At 52.3% G+C, this 21,326-nt stretch overlaps 1 protein-coding gene across 1 annotated transcript; it reads left to right on the forward strand.

The window, feature by feature from the left end:
* The first annotated feature begins 18,226 nt into the window (after positions 1–18,226).
* LOC136452339 (protein ALP1-like) lies at positions 18,227–20,452 on the forward strand. The gene has a single exon (XM_066452956.1). The coding sequence runs from the start codon at positions 18,421–18,423 to the stop codon at positions 20,101–20,103; it is 1,683 nt and encodes a 560-aa protein (XP_066309053.1). The 5' UTR covers positions 18,227–18,420; the 3' UTR covers positions 20,104–20,452.
* The last annotated feature ends 874 nt before the right edge of the window (positions 20,453–21,326 follow it).

Here is a 21,326-nt window from a genome sequence, read left to right on the forward strand (position 1 = left end):
CCATATTTCATCGACAGTCGCTGGCAAAGATGCCCGTTGGCACCGGCTCTTGACCGGACGCTGCTTTCGCAAGCGCGCCGGCTGCCTCATTGAGGCGCCTTGGGATGTGATTGAGTTTGAGCCATTGAACTATCCTCTAGCCATCGGACTTCTTGGTAGTACATAGCCATCTTGGCATCGTGGAAGCTTGACTCCTTCATGACTTGGTTGATGACCAGCTAGGAGTCGCCCTAGATGTTGAGGCGTCAGATGCCCAACTCGATGGTGATGCATAGGCCGTTGATGAGCGCTTCATACTCGGCCACATTATTTGATGAGGGAAAATGGAGATGAACCATGTACCTCATGCAGACCTCGAGGGGTGATACAAAGACCAGCCCTACACCAGTGCCCTTCTTCATCAGTGAACCATCGAAGTACATTGTCCAATACTCTTGATCAATGACTGTCGGTGGCATTTGGACCTCAGTCCATTCCACAATGAAGTCAGCCAACACCTGGGACTTGATCACCGTTCGAGAGGCATATGTGATGCCTTGATCCATTAACTCGAGTGCCTACTTTGTGGTTCTTTCCATGGCATCCAGGCTCTGGATGACCTCGCCGAGGGGGAACGATGTCACAACCATCACGGTGTGTGATTCGAAGTAGTGGCGTAGCTTCCTCTCTATGATAAGGACAGTATATAGGAGCTTCTAGATTTGGGAGTAGTGGGTCTTGGAGTCGGATAGTACCTCATTGATGAAGTACACAGGGTGCTGTACCTTGAGGGCATGCCCCTCTTCCTCCCGCTCTACTACCAGGGCGACGCTAACCACTTGCGTGGTGGCCGCTATTTATAGCAGGAGGGATTCTCCATTGCTTGGAGGAACTAGGATCGGGGGCCTTGTCAGAAGTAGTTTGACCATGTCAAGTGCCTCCTAGGCCTCGGATGTCCACTCAAAGCAGTCAGCTTTCTTCAAGAGTCGATAAAGGGGGAGACCTCATTCGCCGAGGCGCAAGATGAATCGGCTGAGGGCGATGAGGCACCCTGTGATTCGCTGAACCCCCTTTGTGTTCTGGATCGGGCCCATCTTTGTGATGGCTAAAATCTTCTCTAGGTTGGCTTCGATGCCATGCTCAGAGATGATGAAGCCAGGCAGCATGCCCCTCGGGACCCCGAAAACGCACTTCTCGGGATTGAGTTTGATGCCATTCGCCTAGAGTTTCGCAAAGGTTTGCTCAAGATCGGCGATAAGGTGGTTAGCCCGTTTAGACTAAACTACGATGTCATCGACGTAGGCCTCAACGGTCCGCCCGATGAGGTCCTTGAAGCATCTGAGCATACAGCGCTGGTACGTAGCCCTAGTGTTCTTTAGTCCGAACGGCATTGAAACATAGCAGAATGATCCAAAGGGGGTGATGAAAGATGTTGTGAGCTGGTCGGACTCTTTCATCGTGATTTGATGCTAGCCGGAGTACGCATCAAGGAAGCAGAGGGGTTCGCACCCGAGATAGAGTCGACTATTTGGTCTATGCGCGGCAAAGGAAACGGATCCTTTGGGCACGCCTTGTTAAGACCCGTATAGTCAACACACATCCTCCATTTCCTGCTCTTCTTTTGTACAAGAACAGGATTAGCTAACCACTCTGGGTGGTATACTTCCTTGATGAATCTAGTCGCCGAAAGTTTGGCTATCTCCTCGCCGATGGCCCTACATTTCTCCTCGTCGAAGTGACACAGGTGTTGCTTCATCAGCCTAGAGCTTGGGTGGATCTTCAAGGTATGCTCGATGACCTCCCTCGAAATGCATGGCATATCCGAGGGTTTCCACGCAAAGATGTCTTTGTTGTCGTGGAGGAAGTCGACGAGCGCGCTTTCCTATTTGGAGAAAAGTGTGGTACCAATGTGTACCATTTTACCCTTGGAGCTGCTGGGATCTATGAGGACCTCCTTGGAGCCCTCTGCTGATTCAAACGACCCGGTCGACTCCTTCGCGTTGGGCACTTCTTCGGTGACATCCTCCCTAAGGGCGGTGAGTTCTCTAGAAGCAACAACTATCGTGGCGTGGCCACAACACTTGACCTCGCACTCGTAGGTGTGCTGGAAGGAGGTGCCAACGATGATGACCCCATGGGGGCCCGACATCTTTAGCTTGAGGTAGGTATAGTTGGGGACGACCATGAACTTCATGTAGCATGGACATCCTAGGATGGCGTGGAAGGTTCTAGGGAACCCAACCACCTCGAAGGTGAGGGTCTTAGTCCTATAATTGAACTGATCCCCAAAGGTAATGGGCAGATCGATCTACCCGAGTGGCATGGCCTGCTTCCTGGGCATGATGCCATGGAAAGGTGCTCAGGTTGGGTGGAGGTGCGTCCGGTCGACGCCCATCATGTCGAGCGTTTTGGCGTACATGATGTTGAGGCCGCTGCCTCCGTCCATCAGTACTTTGGTGAGTCGCTTTGGGCCGATGATTGGGTCAACTATAAGAGGATATCTTCCTAGGTGTGGGACGGTATCTAGATGGTCGGTCAGATCAAAGGTTATGGCAGACTCCGACCACCGAAGGAAGGGAGGTGTGGCCGATTGAGTCATGTAGACTTGGCAACGTGTGACCTTCTAGCGATGTTTGGAGTCGTAGGTCGTTGATCCTCCGAAGATCATGAGGCAACCGTCCAACATTGGAAAGCCATTATCCTTCTCCTCGGCATCGTCTATAGTGGGGGTGGGTTCCTTCCCCTGCTCCCCTTTGTTGGAGCCTCCAGACAAGAACCACCGCATGAGGCTACAGTCCTTGAGCAGATGCTTAACGGGAAAGGCGTGGTTTGGCTCGCCCCTTGAGCATTTTTTTGAAGTGGTTTAGAGTGCCCTCTGTGGGCTTCTGACCACCCTTGCGGTTAGCAGCGGCCACGAGTGAGTCCTTGTGCCATTGGTTCTTATTCTTTCTTTTGGTGGAACGACTAGAGGTGCCTTCGCTGGCACCCTCGTCCTGCCTTCCCTTGCCCTCAAGGCGATAGAAGATTGCTTCGACCGCCTCTTCTCCTGAGGCATGGCTGGTGACGATGTCCAAGAGTTCCTTGGTGGTTCATGGGCCCTTGCGTCCCAGCTTATGAACCAAGGACTCATAGGTCATCTCGGACAAGAAGGCTCCTATCACATCGGTGTCAGTGATGTTAGGGAGCTCATTGCACTATTGGGATAAGCACCGGATGTACCCGCAGAGGGTCTCACCGACCTTCTGATGGCAGTTCTTGAGGTCCCATGGGTTCCCAGGGCACTTGTACGTGCCCTGGAAGTTTCCCACAAAGATCTCCTTCAGATCCGCCCAACTCTGGATTACATTGGACGGTAGGTGTTCCAACCACGCTCGTGCTAAATCGGCCAAGAACAGTGGAAGGTTACGGATAATGAAGTCATCATTATCCACACCACCGGCTTGATAGGCAAGCTGATAGTCTTCAAGCCAAAGTCTAGGATTTATCTCCCCAGAGTACTTAGGGATATTGGTAGGTGGTCGATACCTTGGTGGGAATGCAGCGTTGAGGATGTGTCGGCTGAAGGCCTGAGGCCCTAGCAAGCCGAGGCTCAGGGTTCGGTCCTCGCCACTATTGTAGCATTCGCCACGATGAGGATAATAGCCGTGGTGGGCTCCTTCCCTTGGGTCGCTGTAGGTGCATCTACGGGCGTCGAGGGTGCTACGTGCGTCGCGGTTGTGGCCAAGACGTTGATGTATTGGGATCGCAGCACGCTGCCTGCCGCCTTGTGTGCCTGGTGGACTGATGTGTCTCTGGCAGGATGCACCGAGGGCGTGCACTAGCTGGAGTCAAGCTTGCATCACCGAGACAACGAGCTTTCCACCTGCTGTGTCACCACACGCTCGAGCAGCGTGTGAATTTCACGATGGGCCCGACGATCCTCGAGCGTTGCGGCCTCTGGAAGGCCATGGAGCAAGGCTATTGCGGCAGTGATGTTCTGGCTTGCCCGAGCGAAGTGAGGACAGGTTTCATCATCGGCGATGATCCTTCGATTCACATCATGGGCCACGGTGCATGCCCGCCCACCGTCTCCGTGGCGTTCGATCTCTCGATCGACCTCCGAGTATTCTCGCACAAGCGTGAGTCTAGCTTCATCAATCTCCCACTTTCGGGCTCTTAGCTGCTCCACCCCTACCGAGGTGGTGTCACCATCCCCCCTTCGGTTCTGTCACCGGGGTTGCCTGCTGGGGTAGCCTCCTCCACGGAGATGCTCTTGATGTGTCCCTCGGGGGTACCCGCCGTGAAACATTCCTAGGAGGGGTGATGGCTCCCCCTGCTCAAGTCAGAGCTAGAGTCCGACCCTGGCTCCTCCGCGAGGAGGCCGTGGAGGGATTCCGTGATGCTTTCGATCATCCCCACGAACTCGTTGTTTGTAGGGGACGGGATCGTGTGCTGTGCCACAAGGTGGCTAACGGTCGTCGTGGTGTTGCGGAGACTGAACGGAAGCACCATCGGGGTGCTTCATGCGGAGTGTTCTGGAGAGAGGGTGAGGTGGCGTGGGCCCTCCCTAGACGACTGGGGTCCAAGGGAGACACCGGGCTGGCACTCAAGCCTCCCGTAGTTGAAGCCAATGGAGGGGAGAGACTGGATGGCGGCGTGGGCCAACGCCAACTCTCCTCCCACCGTGACGATGAAGTCCAGGTCACCAAAATGCACATGTGCGCCTAGGACCTAGCTGATTGTGTGGCTAGCCATCTGAGGCTTGATTTGGAACGTGCAAAGGCCCCTACCTGGCGCGCCAACTGTCGGTGTTTCGAACAAACACCAACTAGTAAATTTATAATTGTTGCGCATTAGGCTCGGATGGTGTACTAAAGGACACAAGGTTTATACTGGATCGGGCAGAATGTCCCTACGTCCAGTTTGTTGCTGCTCGTGTTATTAGTACCGAAAAAGGTTCGTAGTAGGGGGTACAAACGGTCGAGAGAGGGATAGGTCCCAAGTCTCTGATGGAAAGGTCGAAAGGACGCCAAGAGCTCGGTTGCTGCTTGGCTGTGTATTGTAGTGGGATTGATCCATCAAAAGTTGGTCCCTTTAGTGGGGTGCCCTGCCCTCCCTTTTATAGACCAAGGGAGCAGGGGTTACATATGGGAGAAAGAGGAAAAAACCAAAGGTAGAGAAGGTCCTTCGAGGGTGCCGGGTCTTCCTTTTCCCTTGAGCCTGCCCTGCTGACATGGTAGACCATGCCAGGGATAGCATGTTTCATCGATCTTGATAGGGCCGGGCTCTGACTTCGTCTCAGCGAGTGGTCATGTCCCATCCTCCCCCGGTGGATGGTGCGGTGTGTCAGGGCGCCGAGCCATGACTCTACGAGGAGTAGACGGGGAAAGGACTATACGCCTGTTACTATAGATGATGTGAGTTCCTCCTTGGATTGTAGTCGTTGTCATATGCCTATGTTAGTATCCATGCCCGAGGGCCGATGGCGGCGCCTACAACACTGTAGGACAAAAGTCGATGCCTACAACACTGTTCAGGCTCTGTTAGGTCGAAAAGGGCTTAAAGGGCCCATCCCATCATATCCTGACAGTACCTTCCTGTAGGCGTGCAGGGCATGGTCCTCGATACTACGGTTGACTCGATTGTCCTGTCATACTCTGTGCTCGTCATTATGAAGGAGCAGGGTGTAGTTGTCGGGCGAGGCGGAGCCTGCCCTCAACCGTCGGTCGAGGTGGAGCCAGCCCTCGGATGTCGGGCGAGGCGGAGCCAGCCCTCGGATGTCGGGCGAGGCGGAGACAGCCCTCAGCCATCGGGCAAGGCAGAGTCTAGCCCTCGGGGGTCGAGCGAGGCGGAACCAAGCTTCCGTCGTTCAGGCAAGAGGCGTGGTAGCGTCCTTGTCTGACCGGAAGCGTCAACGTTTGATGGTTATTAGTTCCACCTCGTTGGGTACCCCGGTATTAGCCCCGACATATTCCCTACGAAAGCTGATCTCATGAAGATGACAAGATTCAATGCAGAAATGAAGGAAGGGGTGACTCTCAAGTTTGTAGAATTTAAGGAAGATGAGGAGTATTTTGGGCATGCTTTACTAGTGGTGTGGATGCAGGTAACGAATTTACCAACGATTCTAAGAGAATATGTCATTCTGTGGGCACTAGGAACTCTATTTGGTGTCACCCAGGAAGTGGATATGGTCACCACGAGGGCTAGTAATTTTGGGTGGTTTGCAGTGGTGGTGCTGGAACCTGATGCTATTCTGACAAAGCTAAATGTCATCATTGGTAATAGGTATTTTCAGCTGACTTTTGCGGTTGAGCCATTTTTACCAAATATAGGGCTGCGGAGCAAATGGAACACAAAAAATGAGGAGAATGAAGATCATGAAAATGGTGCACTGAAGGGCACTGAGATGAAAGAGGCAGAAATTAACGGGAGCACTATTTTACCAGATGCAAGTGCTGGGAATAAAGAAACTAGTCACAAGTCCGGAGATGAAGCCCCTGAAGCGCAGATGGACATGGACTTTTCAAATGACGATTTGCTAGGAGAGGAAAATGAACTAAGAGCATCTTCAAGAGTATCCTAATTTTTCTTCCTAAAAACTTATAGTTTTGCAACTCCTAAAAAACTATTGGAAGGATTAAACAAGACCATCTCCAAGAGTTTCTAATAATTCACTCCTAAAAACATATTAGGAAAGCATATTCCAATCATTTAATGGCATTTTCGTTAATATGGTCATCTTCTTCCTCCTGAGGAGAAGCACGTAGATGGTGGCCTTGCTGCCTTGTGCCCGTACCTGAGAACAAGCACGTACAAGTCGCACAGTAGCAGCCACAACGTGGAGCCTTGGGCGCGGCGGCGGCGGCCACACCAGCATGGGCGAGCATAGGGCCGCAACGGGCATGGCAGCGGCGGCGGCACTGGCGCGGGCGAGGAGAGGGCCGCACGGCCGAGCTAGGAGCCACGACAAGCATGCCAACGAGCAGGATCCGCAGCGCCGTGGTGACGAAGAGGTCAGCTGGGCCGCCGTGGACTCGGTGCACTTGAGCACAAAGCCGTTGCCGTAGTAGCCCCAGGGCAGCTCGGGCTTCAAGCGCCGCTGCACGTTCACGGAGAAGAGAGCTTCTGCTCGCCAAGATGGGCGTGTCGAGCTCAAGGACGTCGGCATCCTCGTGGTGATCTGCAGCATGATCAACCCGACGCCGTGCGCAAGGGAGAGAGGAACACCGGAACTCCCGGGAAACCTGACGTTCGCATGCAAGATCCGCGCGACAGGGCGCGTATCTTTGCGCGCATTGTGTCATTTTTGTTAGTAATTCTTGCGCAGGATTAGTTGCAAAAGATAGGCATGTTTCCTTTTCTATTTTGCATGTGCCGAGCACCAACCTGTGGTTAGCCGCACACTTAGGAGGCCGTGGAGCTGGACTAGCTCGCCCACGAGCCTGGGATCTCGGTCGTGCACGACATCGTGGGTGTGGGGATGGATGCACCAGAGCGCGATGCACGGGCTGCCGCTGAGACCTCCGTTCTTTGTAATCCGTTTCAATAAAAGGAAGAAAGCAACTCAGAAAAGCTGCGCTTTCAGGCAGCACCAAAAAACCACCGTGCATCGTCATGCTCGTGACCTCCCGCCGGCATCAACCGCCGTCCAGTGACTAACAAGTGGCATCAGAGCTCAGTTCGAGGGACCTCGCCGTCACCATGGTGTCTCCGACGAGAGCCCGTGGCCGTTCACTGTCCAAGAAGGATGACGGCTCCGGCGGCTTCGACAGCAAGACGCCGCCGCGCACGCCTACTCCGACTCGTTCCCCTCCTCGTCGTTCACGCACGCGCGACGCACGCCGTTCGCGCACCCGCGACGCACGACGTCCGCGGGAGGTCGTCATCGAACGTATCATCCGGGAGGGCAGCAGCTCTGGCAACTGGCCACAGCTGACAAGGATGAACTACCATGAATGGTCGCTCCGCATGAAGCTAAAGATGCAGGCGCGTCACCTCTGGGACACCGTCGAGTACGACGACGTGGAGTTCGATGACGATCGCAGCGCACTCGACGCGATCTGCAGCGCAGTCCCGGCGGAGATGGTGCCCGCACTCGCGACCAAGCTAACTGCGAAGGAAGCCTGGGAGGCCATCAAGACCCTCCGCATCAGCGACGACCGCATACGGAAGGCGACCGCGCAGGCCGTCCACTGCGAGTACGAGGGCATCGCCATCCGCAACGGCGAGTCAATCGAAGACTTTGCGCTCCGTCTAACGAACATCGTGCAGCGTCTGGCAATGCTGGGCGACCTGGAGCCAGACGAGAAGGTGGTGGCAAAGTACCTGCGCGTCGCGTGCCCAAGGTATAAGCAACTTGTCATCTCCATAGAGACCCTCCTAAACATCTCCACGTTGTCCATCGAAGAAGTCACAGGGAGACTCAAGGCTGCCGACGACGAGCCCCCGCCGGCGCAGACTGTTGCTGGGAAGCTGCTACTCATGGAGGAGCAGTGGATCGAGCGCTACAAGAAGCGGGACCAAGGGTCCAATCGTGGTGGCTCGACCTCTGGCAGCCGCGGCAAACGTCGTGGGAGAGGCCGCGGCCGTGGCACCGGCGGCAGCAATGACTCGAGGGCTGGTTCCAGCACGGGCCGTCCAATTCCTGACGATGAGTGCAAACATTGTGGGAAAAAAGGCCATTGGGCCAAAGATTGCAGGACAAAGAAAAGGGAGGAGCAAGCCCACGCGGCCCAAGATGATGAGCCCACTCTTTTGCTGGCCATCAGTTCCACCCACGAGCAGGAGAGCTCGTACTCCTTCGTACCATCGCCGCCGCCACCGCACGGCTCAGGGCCGCCGTCGCCAGCTCCACTGCTCGCCCAGCCGCCGCCCGCTCCACCACTCACGCAGCCGCCGCCAATACCAACGTGCCCTGTACCCCGGCGACCCAAGGTGGCGCCGCCCTCCACCTCGTCGAGCAGAAGGTCCACGCCACCCTCGACACTACGGAGGACCGGGATCCGAAGCGCTGGATCCTAGACACCGGCGCGTCCAACCATATGTCGGGATCGCGAGCTGCCTTCGCCGACCTCGACACCGGCATCACCGGCACCGTGCGATTCGGTGATGGCGCCGTCGCGCAGATCGAAGGGAGCGGTACTGTGCTCTTCGCCTACAAAAATGGCGAGCACCGGTCACTCCCGAACATCTACTACCTTCCGCGCCTCACCGCCAACATCATCTCCGTCGGCCAGCTCGACGAAGCCGGGTACCAGGTGCTCGTGGAGGACGGCGTGATGCGGATCCACGACAAGGAAAGGCACCTGCTCACGAAGATCCACCGCAGCCCAGGGAGGCTGTACGTGCTCGACGTCACCATCGCACGGCCGGTCTGCCTGGCTGCTCGCGTCGACGACGACGCCTGGGTCTGGCACGCCCGATTTGGGCATCTCCACTTCGCCGCTCTGTGGAAGATGGGCAGAGATGGGCTCGTCCGAGGTCTGCCCCTGCTCACTCAGGTGGAGCAGGTCTGTGATGCCTGCCTCGCTGGGAAGCACCGGCGCGCCCTGTTTCCCCAGCGTGCGCGGGGACGTTCCACCGAGGCGCTCCAGCTGTTGCACGGTGACTTGTGCGGCCCCATCACACCGGCGACGCCGAGCGGCAACCGATATTTCCTTCTCCTCGTCGACGACTATTCTCGTTACATGTGGCTCGCCCTGCTGCCTACCAAGGATGCTGCCCCGACGGCGATCAAGCGCATCCAGGCCGCTGCGGAGCGCAAGAGCGGGAAGAAGCTGAAGGCGCTGCGGACGGACCGTGGCGGGGAATTCACTACCGCGGACTTCGTTGACAACTGTGCTGAACTCAGTGTCAGGCGCGAGCTCACGGCACCGTACACGCCACAACAGAACGGTGTCGTGGAGCGCCGCAACCAGTCCATCGTGGGGACGGCACGCAGCATCCTAAAGGCGAAGGACCTCCCCGGCGTGTTCTGGGGGGAGGCAGTCACCACGGCGGTGTACCTGCTCAATCGATCATCGTCAAAGAGCGTCGGGGGCAAGACTCCCTACGAGCTCTGGACGGGGAACACGCTAGCTGTCCACCATCTCCGGACATTTGGGTGTCTCGTCCATGTGAAGGTGACTTCCCCAAGCCTCAAGAAACTCGACGATCACAGCCGCAAGATGATCTTCGTCGGCTACGAACCGGGTTCCAAGGCGTACCGTGTCTACGACCCGGTGGCGCGGCGTGTCCATATCAGTCACGATGTGGTGTTCCAAGAAGAGGCACAGTGGAGCTGGGGTGAAGGCCACTTCGACGACGGCGGGGACTTCGTCATCGAGCAGTTCCCCACAGCGTCGCCCGAGGTGATCACCACCACGACGTCGATGACCACACGCACATCGACTCTAGGGGCGAGTTCGTCTACATCGTCCTCTTCGACACCACCACCAGGCTCGCCGTGGCACACAGCCGGGAGCGCGACATCGGGCACGCACACGCAGCTACACACGGACCCGGTCGAGTTCGTGTCACCACCGGGTGCCGACGCATCGCAACACCTAGACGCGGACCATGACGATGATGTTCCCCTCCGGTACCGAGGTGTCGACAACATCTTGGGGTCGGTCACACCACCTGGGGTGGCCGCACGAGAGCTGGAGGAGCAGCTGCTGCTGGCGAGCGAAGCTGAACCTGTAACGTTCGAGGAGGCGCTGAAGCATGAAAATTGGCGCCACGCGATGCTCGATGAGTTCACCTCCATCGAGGCCAATGACACTTGGGAGCTGGTCGAGCCGCCGCTACGGACGCGCCCCATTGGCCTCAAATGGGTGTACAAGACCAAGAGGGATGAGGCTGGGCTGATCACCAAATTCAAAGCCCGGCTCGTCGCAAAGGGCTATGTGCAGCGACAAGGCTTGGACTACAACGAAGTTTTCGCACCAGTGGCTCGCCTTGAGTCCGTGCGTTTGCTGTTGGCCTATGCTGCGTGTGAAGGATGGGCAGTGCATCACATGGACGTCAAGTCCGCGTTCCTCAACGGGGAGCTACTGGAGGACGTCTACGTCGAGCAGCCACCAGGCTTTGTGCTCAAAGGGCACGAACACAAGGTACTTCATCTCGTCAAGGCATTGTATGGTCTGCGCCAAGCTCCTCGTGCCTGGTACTCCAAACTGGACGCCTCGTTGCTCAAGTTTGGGTTCACAAGGAGCACTTTAGAGCATGCTGTGTACCTGCGTGGACAGAGTGATCGGCGTCTAGTTGTGGGGGTCTATGTGGATGACCTGGTGATCACCGGCGACAACCACTCCGACATCGACAAGTTCAAGGAGGAGATGAAGTCGACGTTCCAGATGTCTGATCTGGGACTGCTCAAATACTACCTCGGGCTGGAGGTGGTACAGGCTGAAGATGGGATCACCCTGTGCCAGAGAGGGTATGCTGCGAAGATCCTTGAAGGAGCCGGTCTGGCCGGCTGTAAACCAAGCAAGACTCCCATGGAGCCACGGTTGAAACTGAGTAAGTTGAGCACTGCCCCTGCTGTTGATTCAACTCAGTACAGAAGCATTGTGGGATCTTTGCGCTACTTGGTGAATTCAAGGCCGGATTTGGCATTCTCAGTGGGTTATGTAAGCCGGTTCATGGAGAACCCAACCACTGAACATATGGCAGCTGACAAAAGGGTGCTCAGATACATTTCTGGGACCTTACATTATGGCTGTCAGTACAAGAGGAAGAGAGAAGCTCAGCTGATGGGTTACAGTGACAGTGATCATGCAGGAGACATTGATACAAGGAAGAGCACCTCAGGAGTTCTTTTCTTCCTCGGCAACAATCTGATCACCTGGCAATCTCAGAAGCAAAAGGTAGTTGCACTGTCTACATGTGAGGCAGAATACATGGCTGCAACAACAGCTGCTTGCCAGGGAGTCTGGTTGGCACGCCTCCTCGCAGAACTCAAAGGCAAGGAGTCCAGTGCCATCAGCTTGAAGATTGACAACCAGTCGGCATTTCAGCTCAGTAAGAATCCTGTGTTCCATGATCGCAGCAAACATATTGATGTTAGATACCATTATATTCGCGAATGCATTGAGGAAGACAGGGTTAAGGTTGAGTCCATTGGGACTGCTGAGCAGCTGGCTGATATCTTGACAAAGGCTCTGGGACAGGATCATTTTTGTGAACTTCGTTCCAGGATCGGTGTCATCAATGTACAGAACCTGCGCAAGACTTAGGAGGAGTTTTGTTAGTAATTCTTGCGCAGGATTAGTTGCAAAAGATAGGCATGTTTCCTTTTCTGTTTTGCATGTGCCGAGCACCAACCTGTGGTTAGCCGCACACTTAGGAGGCCGTGGAGCTGGACTAGCTCGCCCACGAGCCTGGGATCTCGGTCGTGCACGACATCGTGGGTGTGGGGATGGACGCACCAGAGCGCGATGCACGGGCTGCCGCTGAGACCTCCGTTCTTTGTAATCCGTTTCAATAAAAGGAAGAAAGCAACTCAGAAAAGCTGCGCTTTCAGGCAGCACAAAAAACCACCGTGCATCGTCGTGCTCGTGACCTCCCGCCGGCATCAACCGCCGTCCAGTGACTAACAATTTTTTCCTAGTCCTAAAAGATTAGGAGGTGGGATTAGGAACTGTTGGAGATGAATTTTTTCAATCTTGCTAAAAAACAAAGAATTAGGAGAGTGTTTTGAGAACTCTCGGAGATGTTCTAAGTGATGCAGCTTATGCTTTGTTGGAGTTCAAAAAGGAAATTCGGTGAACGTGAGGAACGCAGCAAGTCTTGAAGCTTCAGCGCTGGCTCGTTTCTCTTCGCAGCATACTAGGCCAGGTGGAAAGCCGGCGACCTCTGGATGGGCGGCTCAGAAGGTGACCTCGGCAAGAGAAAGCTCCACGGGACCAAATCAGCCACCCAAAGGGATATCGCCAGGGACTGAACCTACTGTTAAAGGGCTGGAACTACAGACGTCAGTGGCCGATTCAAAGAAAGGACAGCCGACCATGTCGGCTAGTGGGGCTGCAGCTCGGGAGTTGCAGAAATTGACACCGTTGAGGTAGCCGGCTAGTTTGTTTGATGAGGAACTTACGGAGATCTCAGTTGGGCATTTTGCTGGTGCAACAAAGGGAGCGATTGCTGATGGTGCACAACACCTTGGTCACCTTCTTGATGCCATGATCGAAGCGGGAGTGGCAGCAGATGACGGGTCAAAAAATGAGTTGGGGAGTGTCATGAAGATGGCGGTGTTGTCAGACGGAGAGCTCAGCAAGCAGAATACGGACTTGGCTGATGTAGATTCTCTCGAAAGAGCAGAGAGAAGGGTTGCACTCAAGAACCTCGAGGAACCCCAAGGTACTTTAGATGTTCATTCAATTTGTTCTTTTTCTAATGTTCGTATTGAGGAAAACCTAGGGAGAGTGGGTATTAGTTTGGGTAACAAAGATAATTTAATCTGTGGGTCTGTTTCTTTAATCAAAGATGTTGAAAGAGAAAGATTGAAGGCGCCTAAGTGTTTTAACAATTTTGAGAATGACATCGATTTTGAGGAGGATGAGATCGATCCCGACACCTCCGCTATTAGTCGACTCTGTGGTGACTTAACGGAGGAGGTGATGGACGATAATAGTGCGGACCTTGAAGGAGTACTTGTAAATGTACCCATCAAGGTGGCAAAGAGTAAAAAGAAAATGAAACTCCTCACTAAGAAACTAGTTATGAGAAAAAAAAACCAAAATTTTGTTTTAATGAAAGGAGTTTTCTAGAATTGTAGAGGTCTACGCAACCTAGCTAAACATACGTTTTTGCATGATGTGGCGGTAGATTATAAACTTGACTTTATAGCTCTATCAGAAACCAACAAAAATAGTTTCTCGACTCAGTGTCTAGAAATTTTTTGTGCGGGGGCTAATTTTGTTTGGCATTGGCGGTATCCTCGGGGTATGTCCGAGGGAATGCTAATGGGGATAAATCAAGATTGTTTTGAAGTAGAAAACATTGAGGATGATGATTTCCATATCAAGTTTGTATTAAAAAAATAAACAAGATGGTTTCAGATGGGCCCCTTGTCTGTTTATGGTGTAGCACAAGAGGAATACAAAGAGCATTTTTCTATCAGAGTTAGTACAAGCATGTTCTAACTGTGGGAATCTACCTTTCTTAGTAGGGGGTGATTTCAATATCATCAGAAAACCAGCAGAGAAAAACAAAGATATAACAATAGGTGGCCAATGTTGTTTAATGCTATTATTGAATCTCTGAATTTGAGAGAGCTGGTGTTGACGGGTAGGAAATTTACTTGGGCGAATTATGCAGAGGTTCCAACTTATGAAAAGCTAGACCGTATCTTGGTAACAACAGAGTGGGAGCAAAAATTCCCACTAGCCTACGTCCAAGCACTTACCCGAGAGATCTTAGATCACACACCCCTTTTACTAGATGGTGGGGAACCATCGCACCGTGGCAACGCTAGGAATTTTAAATTCAAGCTAGGATGGCTAATAAGGGATGGTTTTTTTGAACTGGTTCAAGAGTTTGGAATCTGAGAATAGGGGCTGGTCACCCTTGGATCAGTGGCAAAACAAAATTAGAAGACTACTACATTTTCTTAGAGGATGGGCTAGAAATTTGGTGTCACAAAATAGGAACAAAAAAACTAATTTGTTAGATAAGATAGATGTCTTGGAGAAAAAGGCAGAGACATCTCTGTTGTCACCTCAAGAGATGGAACTTAGACATCATCTCAAAGGGCAATTAACTAAGTTGCTGAGAGAGGAGGAGATTTACTGGCTCTAACAATCAAAAGCAACAAAGTTATTGCAAGGAGATGATAATACTAAGTATTTTCATTTGGTGGTAAATGGCAGACACTGGAAAACAAAAATTGTACAGCTAGAATAGGAAGAAGAAACTATTGTTGATGATGTGAACTTGAAAAATTATATAACTGAATACTATAAAGGATTGTTGGGACCGCATACACAAAATTCTTTCTCATTGGACGAGACGTTGAGGTGCGACATACCTCAAGTGTCGATGGAGGAGAATGATGTATTGACGACTCCATTCAGCGAGGAGGAGATTAAAATGGCAGTTTTCGATACGGAACATAACAAGGCTCCTGGTCCGGATAGTTTTCTTGCAGAATTTTACATGTTCTTTTGGGAGGTAGTAAAGCCGGATTTAATGAGCCTTTTTCATGAATTCCATGCTGGGAGGCTGCCTATTCATAGTCTTAATTTTGGGGTAATCTCTTTGCTACCAAAGGTCGCTGAGCCCAGATACAATAATGCAGACTTATTTGTTTATTAAATGTGAGCTTTAAAATATTCACGAAGATGCTAAACAATAGAATTTTGAAAGTGGCAGATAAGCTCATAGGTCCTTCGCAGACAACCTTTATTCTGGGCGGTTATATTATGGAGGGAGTTGTGATCTTGCATGAAACAATTCATGAATTGCATAGGAAAAGACCAGATGGAGTTATCTTAAAACTAGACTTCGAGAAAGCTTATGACAAATTAAAGTGGCATTTTGTGCAATAGGTTCTCAGAATGAAAGGATTCTCACCTACTTGGTGTGAATGGATTTTAAAAGTCATGTCTAGAGGGAGTGTTGCAGTAAAGGTCAATGATGATATAGGACATTTTTTTAAACTAGAAAAGGAGTGTGGCAGGGGGTCCGTTATCTCCAAACCTGTTTAATATAGTAGTTGATATGCTGGCTATTCTTATTTCACGAGCTAAAGAGGCTGGATAAATCCAAGGGGTTGTTCCACGCTTGGCAGATGAGGGACTTTCAGTCCTTCAGTATGCGGATGACACTGTCATTTTTTTGGATGATGATCTAGAAAGGGCCAAAAACATAAAGCTTTTACTTTGTGCTTTTGAGCAGTTGTCTGGACTCAAGATCAATTTCCATAAAAGTGAAATATTTTGCTACGGAACAGCCAAAGACAAACAAAATGAGTATGCACTCATTTTTGGGTGTGATATGGGATCGTTCCCTTTTAGATATTTAGGAATTCCTATGCATCATAGAATACTCATGAATAAGGATTGAAAACATGTTGGGCAAAGATTTCAAAAAAGGCTAAATTAATAGAGAAGTAAGATGTTGTCGGTAGGAGGAAGGCTCATTTTGATTAACTCTGTTCTGAGTAGGCTCCCTATGTTCATGTTCTCTTTTTTTGAGGTACCTAAAGGGGCTCTGACAAGGTTGGATTACTTTAGATCACGGTTCTTCTGGCAGAGTGATGACCACAAGAAGAAATATCGATTGACTAAATGGGAGGTAGTTTGTACACCGAAAGACCAAGGAGGATTGGGAGTCTTAAATTTAGATGTTCACAATAAGTGTCTTCTAAGCAAATGGCTCTTTAAATTGTTAAATGGAGATGGGGTTTGGCAACAGTTGCTTAGGAATAAATATCTAAGAGATAAAACCTTGACACAGGTTCAATACATGCATGGAGACTCTCAGTTTTGGTCTGGCCTCATGAAGGTCAAGGGAGAGTTTCTCTCGCTGGGCAAGTTTGATCTAGGTGATGGGTCTCAAGGGCAATTTTAGGAGGACTCGTGGATGAGATCGTGTCCACTAAAATCTCTCTTTCCTGCGCTTTACCATGTTGTTAGGAAAAAAGTGCATCGGTAAGAACGGTGTTATCCATGGCACTATTAAATGTAGACTTTAGAAGATCTTTGGTAGGTGTTAATTTACAAGCATGGCAGGACATGGTCGCCATGGTTGCGAATGTACGGTTAACAAACCAAAGGGATCGTTCTGTGTGGGGGCTACATCAGAATGGATTATTTTCAGTAAAATCCATGTACAGAGCCTTACTGATAGTAGAAGTTGTACTTTATAACACTCTGATCTGGAAAATAAAACTACCTCTCAAAATCAAAGTCTTCATGTGGTATCTTTATAAGGGAGTTGTTTTAACAAAGGATAACTTAGTACGGCGGCAGTGACAAGGAGATAAGAATTGTTGTTTCTGTTCTTCAGATAGTCTATACAACATTTACTCTTTGACTGCCATTTTACTAAGTTTTTTTTTAGAATTGTCCATGTTTTCTTTAATTTACCACCTTCAACTAGTATACATGATTTGTTCCCCGGTTGGGTGGAAGGGTTAAACACAAAACTGAAAGCTCAGATTCTTGTGGGAGCTACTACGATCTGTTGGGCATTATGGCTAACCAGGAATAATGTAGTGTTAGACAAGGTCCTAATAGCATTTTTTTGCGGGCTATCTTCAGGGAACTTACTGGATCAGATCCTGGTCCCTTTTGCAGAAGGAGCAGGATCGCCAGACGATGAAGATAGGATGCAGAAAAATTGAAACAACTGCGATGGAGGTGTTTGCACGTCATGGTTAGAGATTCAACAATAGAATCGGTTTTTAGATGTGGTTTTTCGATTTGTTATGTTTCCTCATTTTGGCTCAAAACGTCATTTTTAAGTTTACTTGCCCCGCGAGATTCTCGTGTGTACGATGCAGAAGCTGAAATATTATTAATATATTCCCCGTTTCTAAGAGAAAAACCTCATCCAAGCAAGGCGAGACGAGCTGTCGCCGATCAACCAAGAACGCCGCGCCCTTCGTTTCGGGGGAATTTGCAAAAAAAAAAAACGGCACGAGTGGACGCAGCAGATCTCATGGAATCGCCCGAGGGAGCTGCCGTTCGGGCTTGGGAGGTCGGGCTCGGGCAACAATGACCATTCGTCACCGTGCGTGGCGGCGCTGTCCGCGCGCGCGAATCGGCGAATCCTTCCAGAATTCCGGCCACGCCAGCTCTCTCGGCATGCGGAACATGCCTATTGACCGCGCACCGCGGAGGGTGACCGCTGGTGTATATCCATCTGGTCCACGCGGTGTCGTGCCGCGCCAGCCTACCGACCCAGCCACCTTCCCCCACCTGCGCGAAACCGCGTAATCCCGGCCTTGTTTAGATCACCTCTAAATTCCAAAGTTTTTTCACTCTCTCTCCATCACATCAATTTTTAGCCGCTTACATGGAGTATTAAATGTAGGTAAAAAAAATAACTAATTGTACAGTTTAGTTGAAAATCACGAGATGAATCTTTTGAGCTTAGTTGGTCCACGATTGGATAATATTTACCAAATAAGACGAAAGTGCTACTATTTATCAGGTTGCAATTTTTTGCAATCTAAACATGGCCCCCTTGTCCAAAAGCCACTCACCAGCCGCGTTCACACCTAGCGCTGCCTCATCACATCAGACCATCCAAAGGGTCAGGTATTTATATCGCCCCCTTTCACACCGGTCTCCCCGTATCGCCTTTGCCTCGCCGCGCCAATCACACACGGCTTCCCGTTCCATTCCGCTCCCCCCACGGCCGTCCGCTGCCTGCCTGCCTGCCTGCCTGCCTGCCTTTGACGCGCACCCACCACCAGCACTGCCTCTGCTTGCGTTGCGTGTGTAGTGGCCGCAAGATAGGGAGGAGACGTGTATGTATATGATATCCCCATCCAATGGCCGGCCTCCAAGCGGTGGGGGTGGAGCGGGAGCAGCAGCTGGTTCAGCAGGAGACGACGACTTCGCCTTCTACTGCTCTTTCCTCCAGGACACCGCCGCCGCCTCAGTGACGTCGCCGCTCGCCTTCGCCCTCGACGACCCCAACCCCAACGCCGCAGGGATGACCAACGGCCGGCGCCGGAAGCAGCGCGGAGCAGCAGACGGCGGCGGAGCGGCTGGGGAAGATGATGATGAGGAGGAGGTCAAAAAGGAGGGCAAGAAGCGGTCCATCGCCAAACTGCTGACCTCGCTGGCGGCGCTGGAGGCGGAGGAGCACGCGGACCGCGCGGGCGCCGCGGACGCGTCCAGGCGGGAGCTGGCGCTGCTGGAGTCCAACGCCGACACCAGGTCGCAGGCCATGATGAACTACTACGCCAAGATGGAGAGCAGCTTCGACGCCACCGCCGAGTCCGAGGCCGCCGCCAGGTCCAAGCGCTCCAGGCTCGCCGCGTCGGCCGCCGCCGCGGCCGTCGTGGCCGGGGAGGAGGCGGCGGCGTCCTCTGCGTCGGGCTCGCCGAGTCGCGCCGCGGGGCAGGGGCAGGGTAAGGGCCACCACCAGCGTCGGCTGTGGGTCAAGGACCGGTCCCGCGCGTGGTGGGACCGGTGTAACAGCGCCGACTACCCGGAGGAGGAGTTCCGGCGCGCCTTCCGGATGGGGCGGGAGACGTTCGACATGATCTGCGACGCGCTGGGCTCCTCGGTGGCCAAGGAGGACACCATGCTCCGCGCCGCCATCCCCGTCCGCCAGCGCGTCGCCGTCTGCATCTGGCGCCTGGCCACGGGGGAGCCGCTCCGCCTGGTGTCCAAGCGCTTCGGCCTCGGCATCTCCACCTGCCACAAGCTGGTCCTGGAGGTGTGCGCCGCCATCAAGTCGGTGCTGATGCCGCGCTTCCTGCAGTGGCCCGATGAGTCCGCGGCGGCGCGGTTCCAGGAGACCTTCGAGCGCAGCTCGGGTGTCCCCGGCGTGATCGGCGCCATGTACACCACCCACATCCCCATCATCGCGCCCAAGATCTCGGTGGCCGCCTACTTCAACCGGCGGCACACGGAGCGGAACCAGAAGACGTCCTACTCCATCACGCTCCAGGGCGTGGTGGGGCCCGACGGCGCCTTCACGGACGTGTGCATCGGCTGGCCGGGTTCTATGCCCGACGACCAGGTCCTGGAGAAGTCGATGCTCCACCAGCGCGCCGCGGCCGGCATGATGCACGAGTCGTGGCTGGTGGGCGGCGCCAGCTACCCGCTCATGGACTGGGTGCTGGTGCCGTACACGCACCCCAACCTGACGTGGACGCAGCACGCGTTCAACGAGAAGGTGTGCGAGCTCCGGCGCGTGGCGGTGGAGGCGTTCGCGCGGCTCAAGGCCCGGTGGGCGTGCCTGCAGAAGCGCACCGAGGTGAAGCTGCAGGACCTCCCCGTGGTGCTGGGCGCCTGCTGCGTGCTCCACAACATCTGCGAGCTGCGGGGCGAGGAGGTGGACCCGGCCATCCGCTGCGAGCTGGTCGACGACGAGACCACGCCGGAGAACCCCTTGCGGTCGGAGACGGCCAAGCGCGCCAGGGACAACATCGCGCACAACCTGCTCCACCGCGGCTTCGGCGGAACCACATTCTTCTGATCGCATTCTCATCCATCATCACCTGCTTCCTTATTTGCTTTGCGGTAGCAGTAGGTACAAAAAAAAATTGGGCCCGAACAACAAAGAAATAGGGATTCTTTTAGCGGGTAGCTTAATTACAGTAGAAGAAGATTTTGGTAGGATTATTATACTGCTGCTGTTAGCAGCTGGTGAGCGAATCACTTGATTGATCCAGACGGCAAATGACCGACACAGGACAGGACCATGTAATTAATTTAAGCGACGCTATGTAACCATCATCTCATTTGGAAAATCTGCCTCCAGATTTTCTTATGTTGCAGTATATGTATACAGTTTCTTTTTTATCTAATTTGGAGAAGAGAAGTTGGGCCTGGTTTAGATTGAGGTTAGGAATTCGTATTTGGCACTGTAGCATTTTCGTTTGTATTTAATAATTATTATCTAATCATGGCCTAACTAGGCTCAAAAGATTCGTCTCGTAATTTACAATTAAACTGTGTAATTAGTTATTTTTTTTATCTACATTTAATACTCCATACATGTGTCCAAAGATTTGATGTGATGGAGAAAGAGTGAAAAAACTTGCAATCTAAATAAGGCCCCGAGAAAGATGATGATTTGCATTGTGTAGGTCTGGTTTAGATTGCGTCAAAGTTCTAAGTTTTTTCACTCTCTCTCCATCACATCAATTTTTGGACGCATGTATGGAATATTAAATGTAGGTAAAAAAAGTAACTAATTGCACAGTTTTGTTGTAAATCACAAGACGAATCTTTTGAGCCTAGTTAGTCTATGATCAGACAAAATTTATCAAATACAAACGAAATGTGCTACAGTATCTAGATCGCAAAAATTTGCCATCTAAACAGGCAGTATGCTGTGTCCTGCGACTAGATTTCATTTCAGCACGAGCGCGATCGGCCAACAACTGTTGATGCGTTGATATCGGGGCAACTTGTCTGGAGTATTGCAGTGCCGTCCTTCTTTGGATAAGGACTTGAGGACAGGGTGCAGTGCGGATGCGGTTGATTCTACGCCTCATCTTGCATCAAGATGTAAATTTGGGTTGCATCATACGCACACCTATCTACTACCATGCACTTGGACACTGTTGATACGATGCGATGCACTAGTGGTGCAGAATCTCTTGGCCTGCCCTACCTGAATCTTGGGATCCCATAGCCTGTCAAGGCCACGTTTAGTTGGCGCCGGAATCGGCATTTGCACCGTGACGGTAAACA

This window comes from Miscanthus floridulus, chromosome 5 (genome assembly GCF_019320115.1).
Source record: "Miscanthus floridulus cultivar M001 chromosome 5, ASM1932011v1, whole genome shotgun sequence".
NCBI classification, from domain to species: domain Eukaryota; kingdom Viridiplantae; phylum Streptophyta; class Magnoliopsida; order Poales; family Poaceae; genus Miscanthus; species Miscanthus floridulus.

Coding starts and splice junctions, on each gene's coding strand:
- LOC136452339 (XM_066452956.1), top strand. CDS start 18,421: ATGTATATGATATCCCCATCCAATGGCCGGCCTCCAAGCGGTGGGGGT.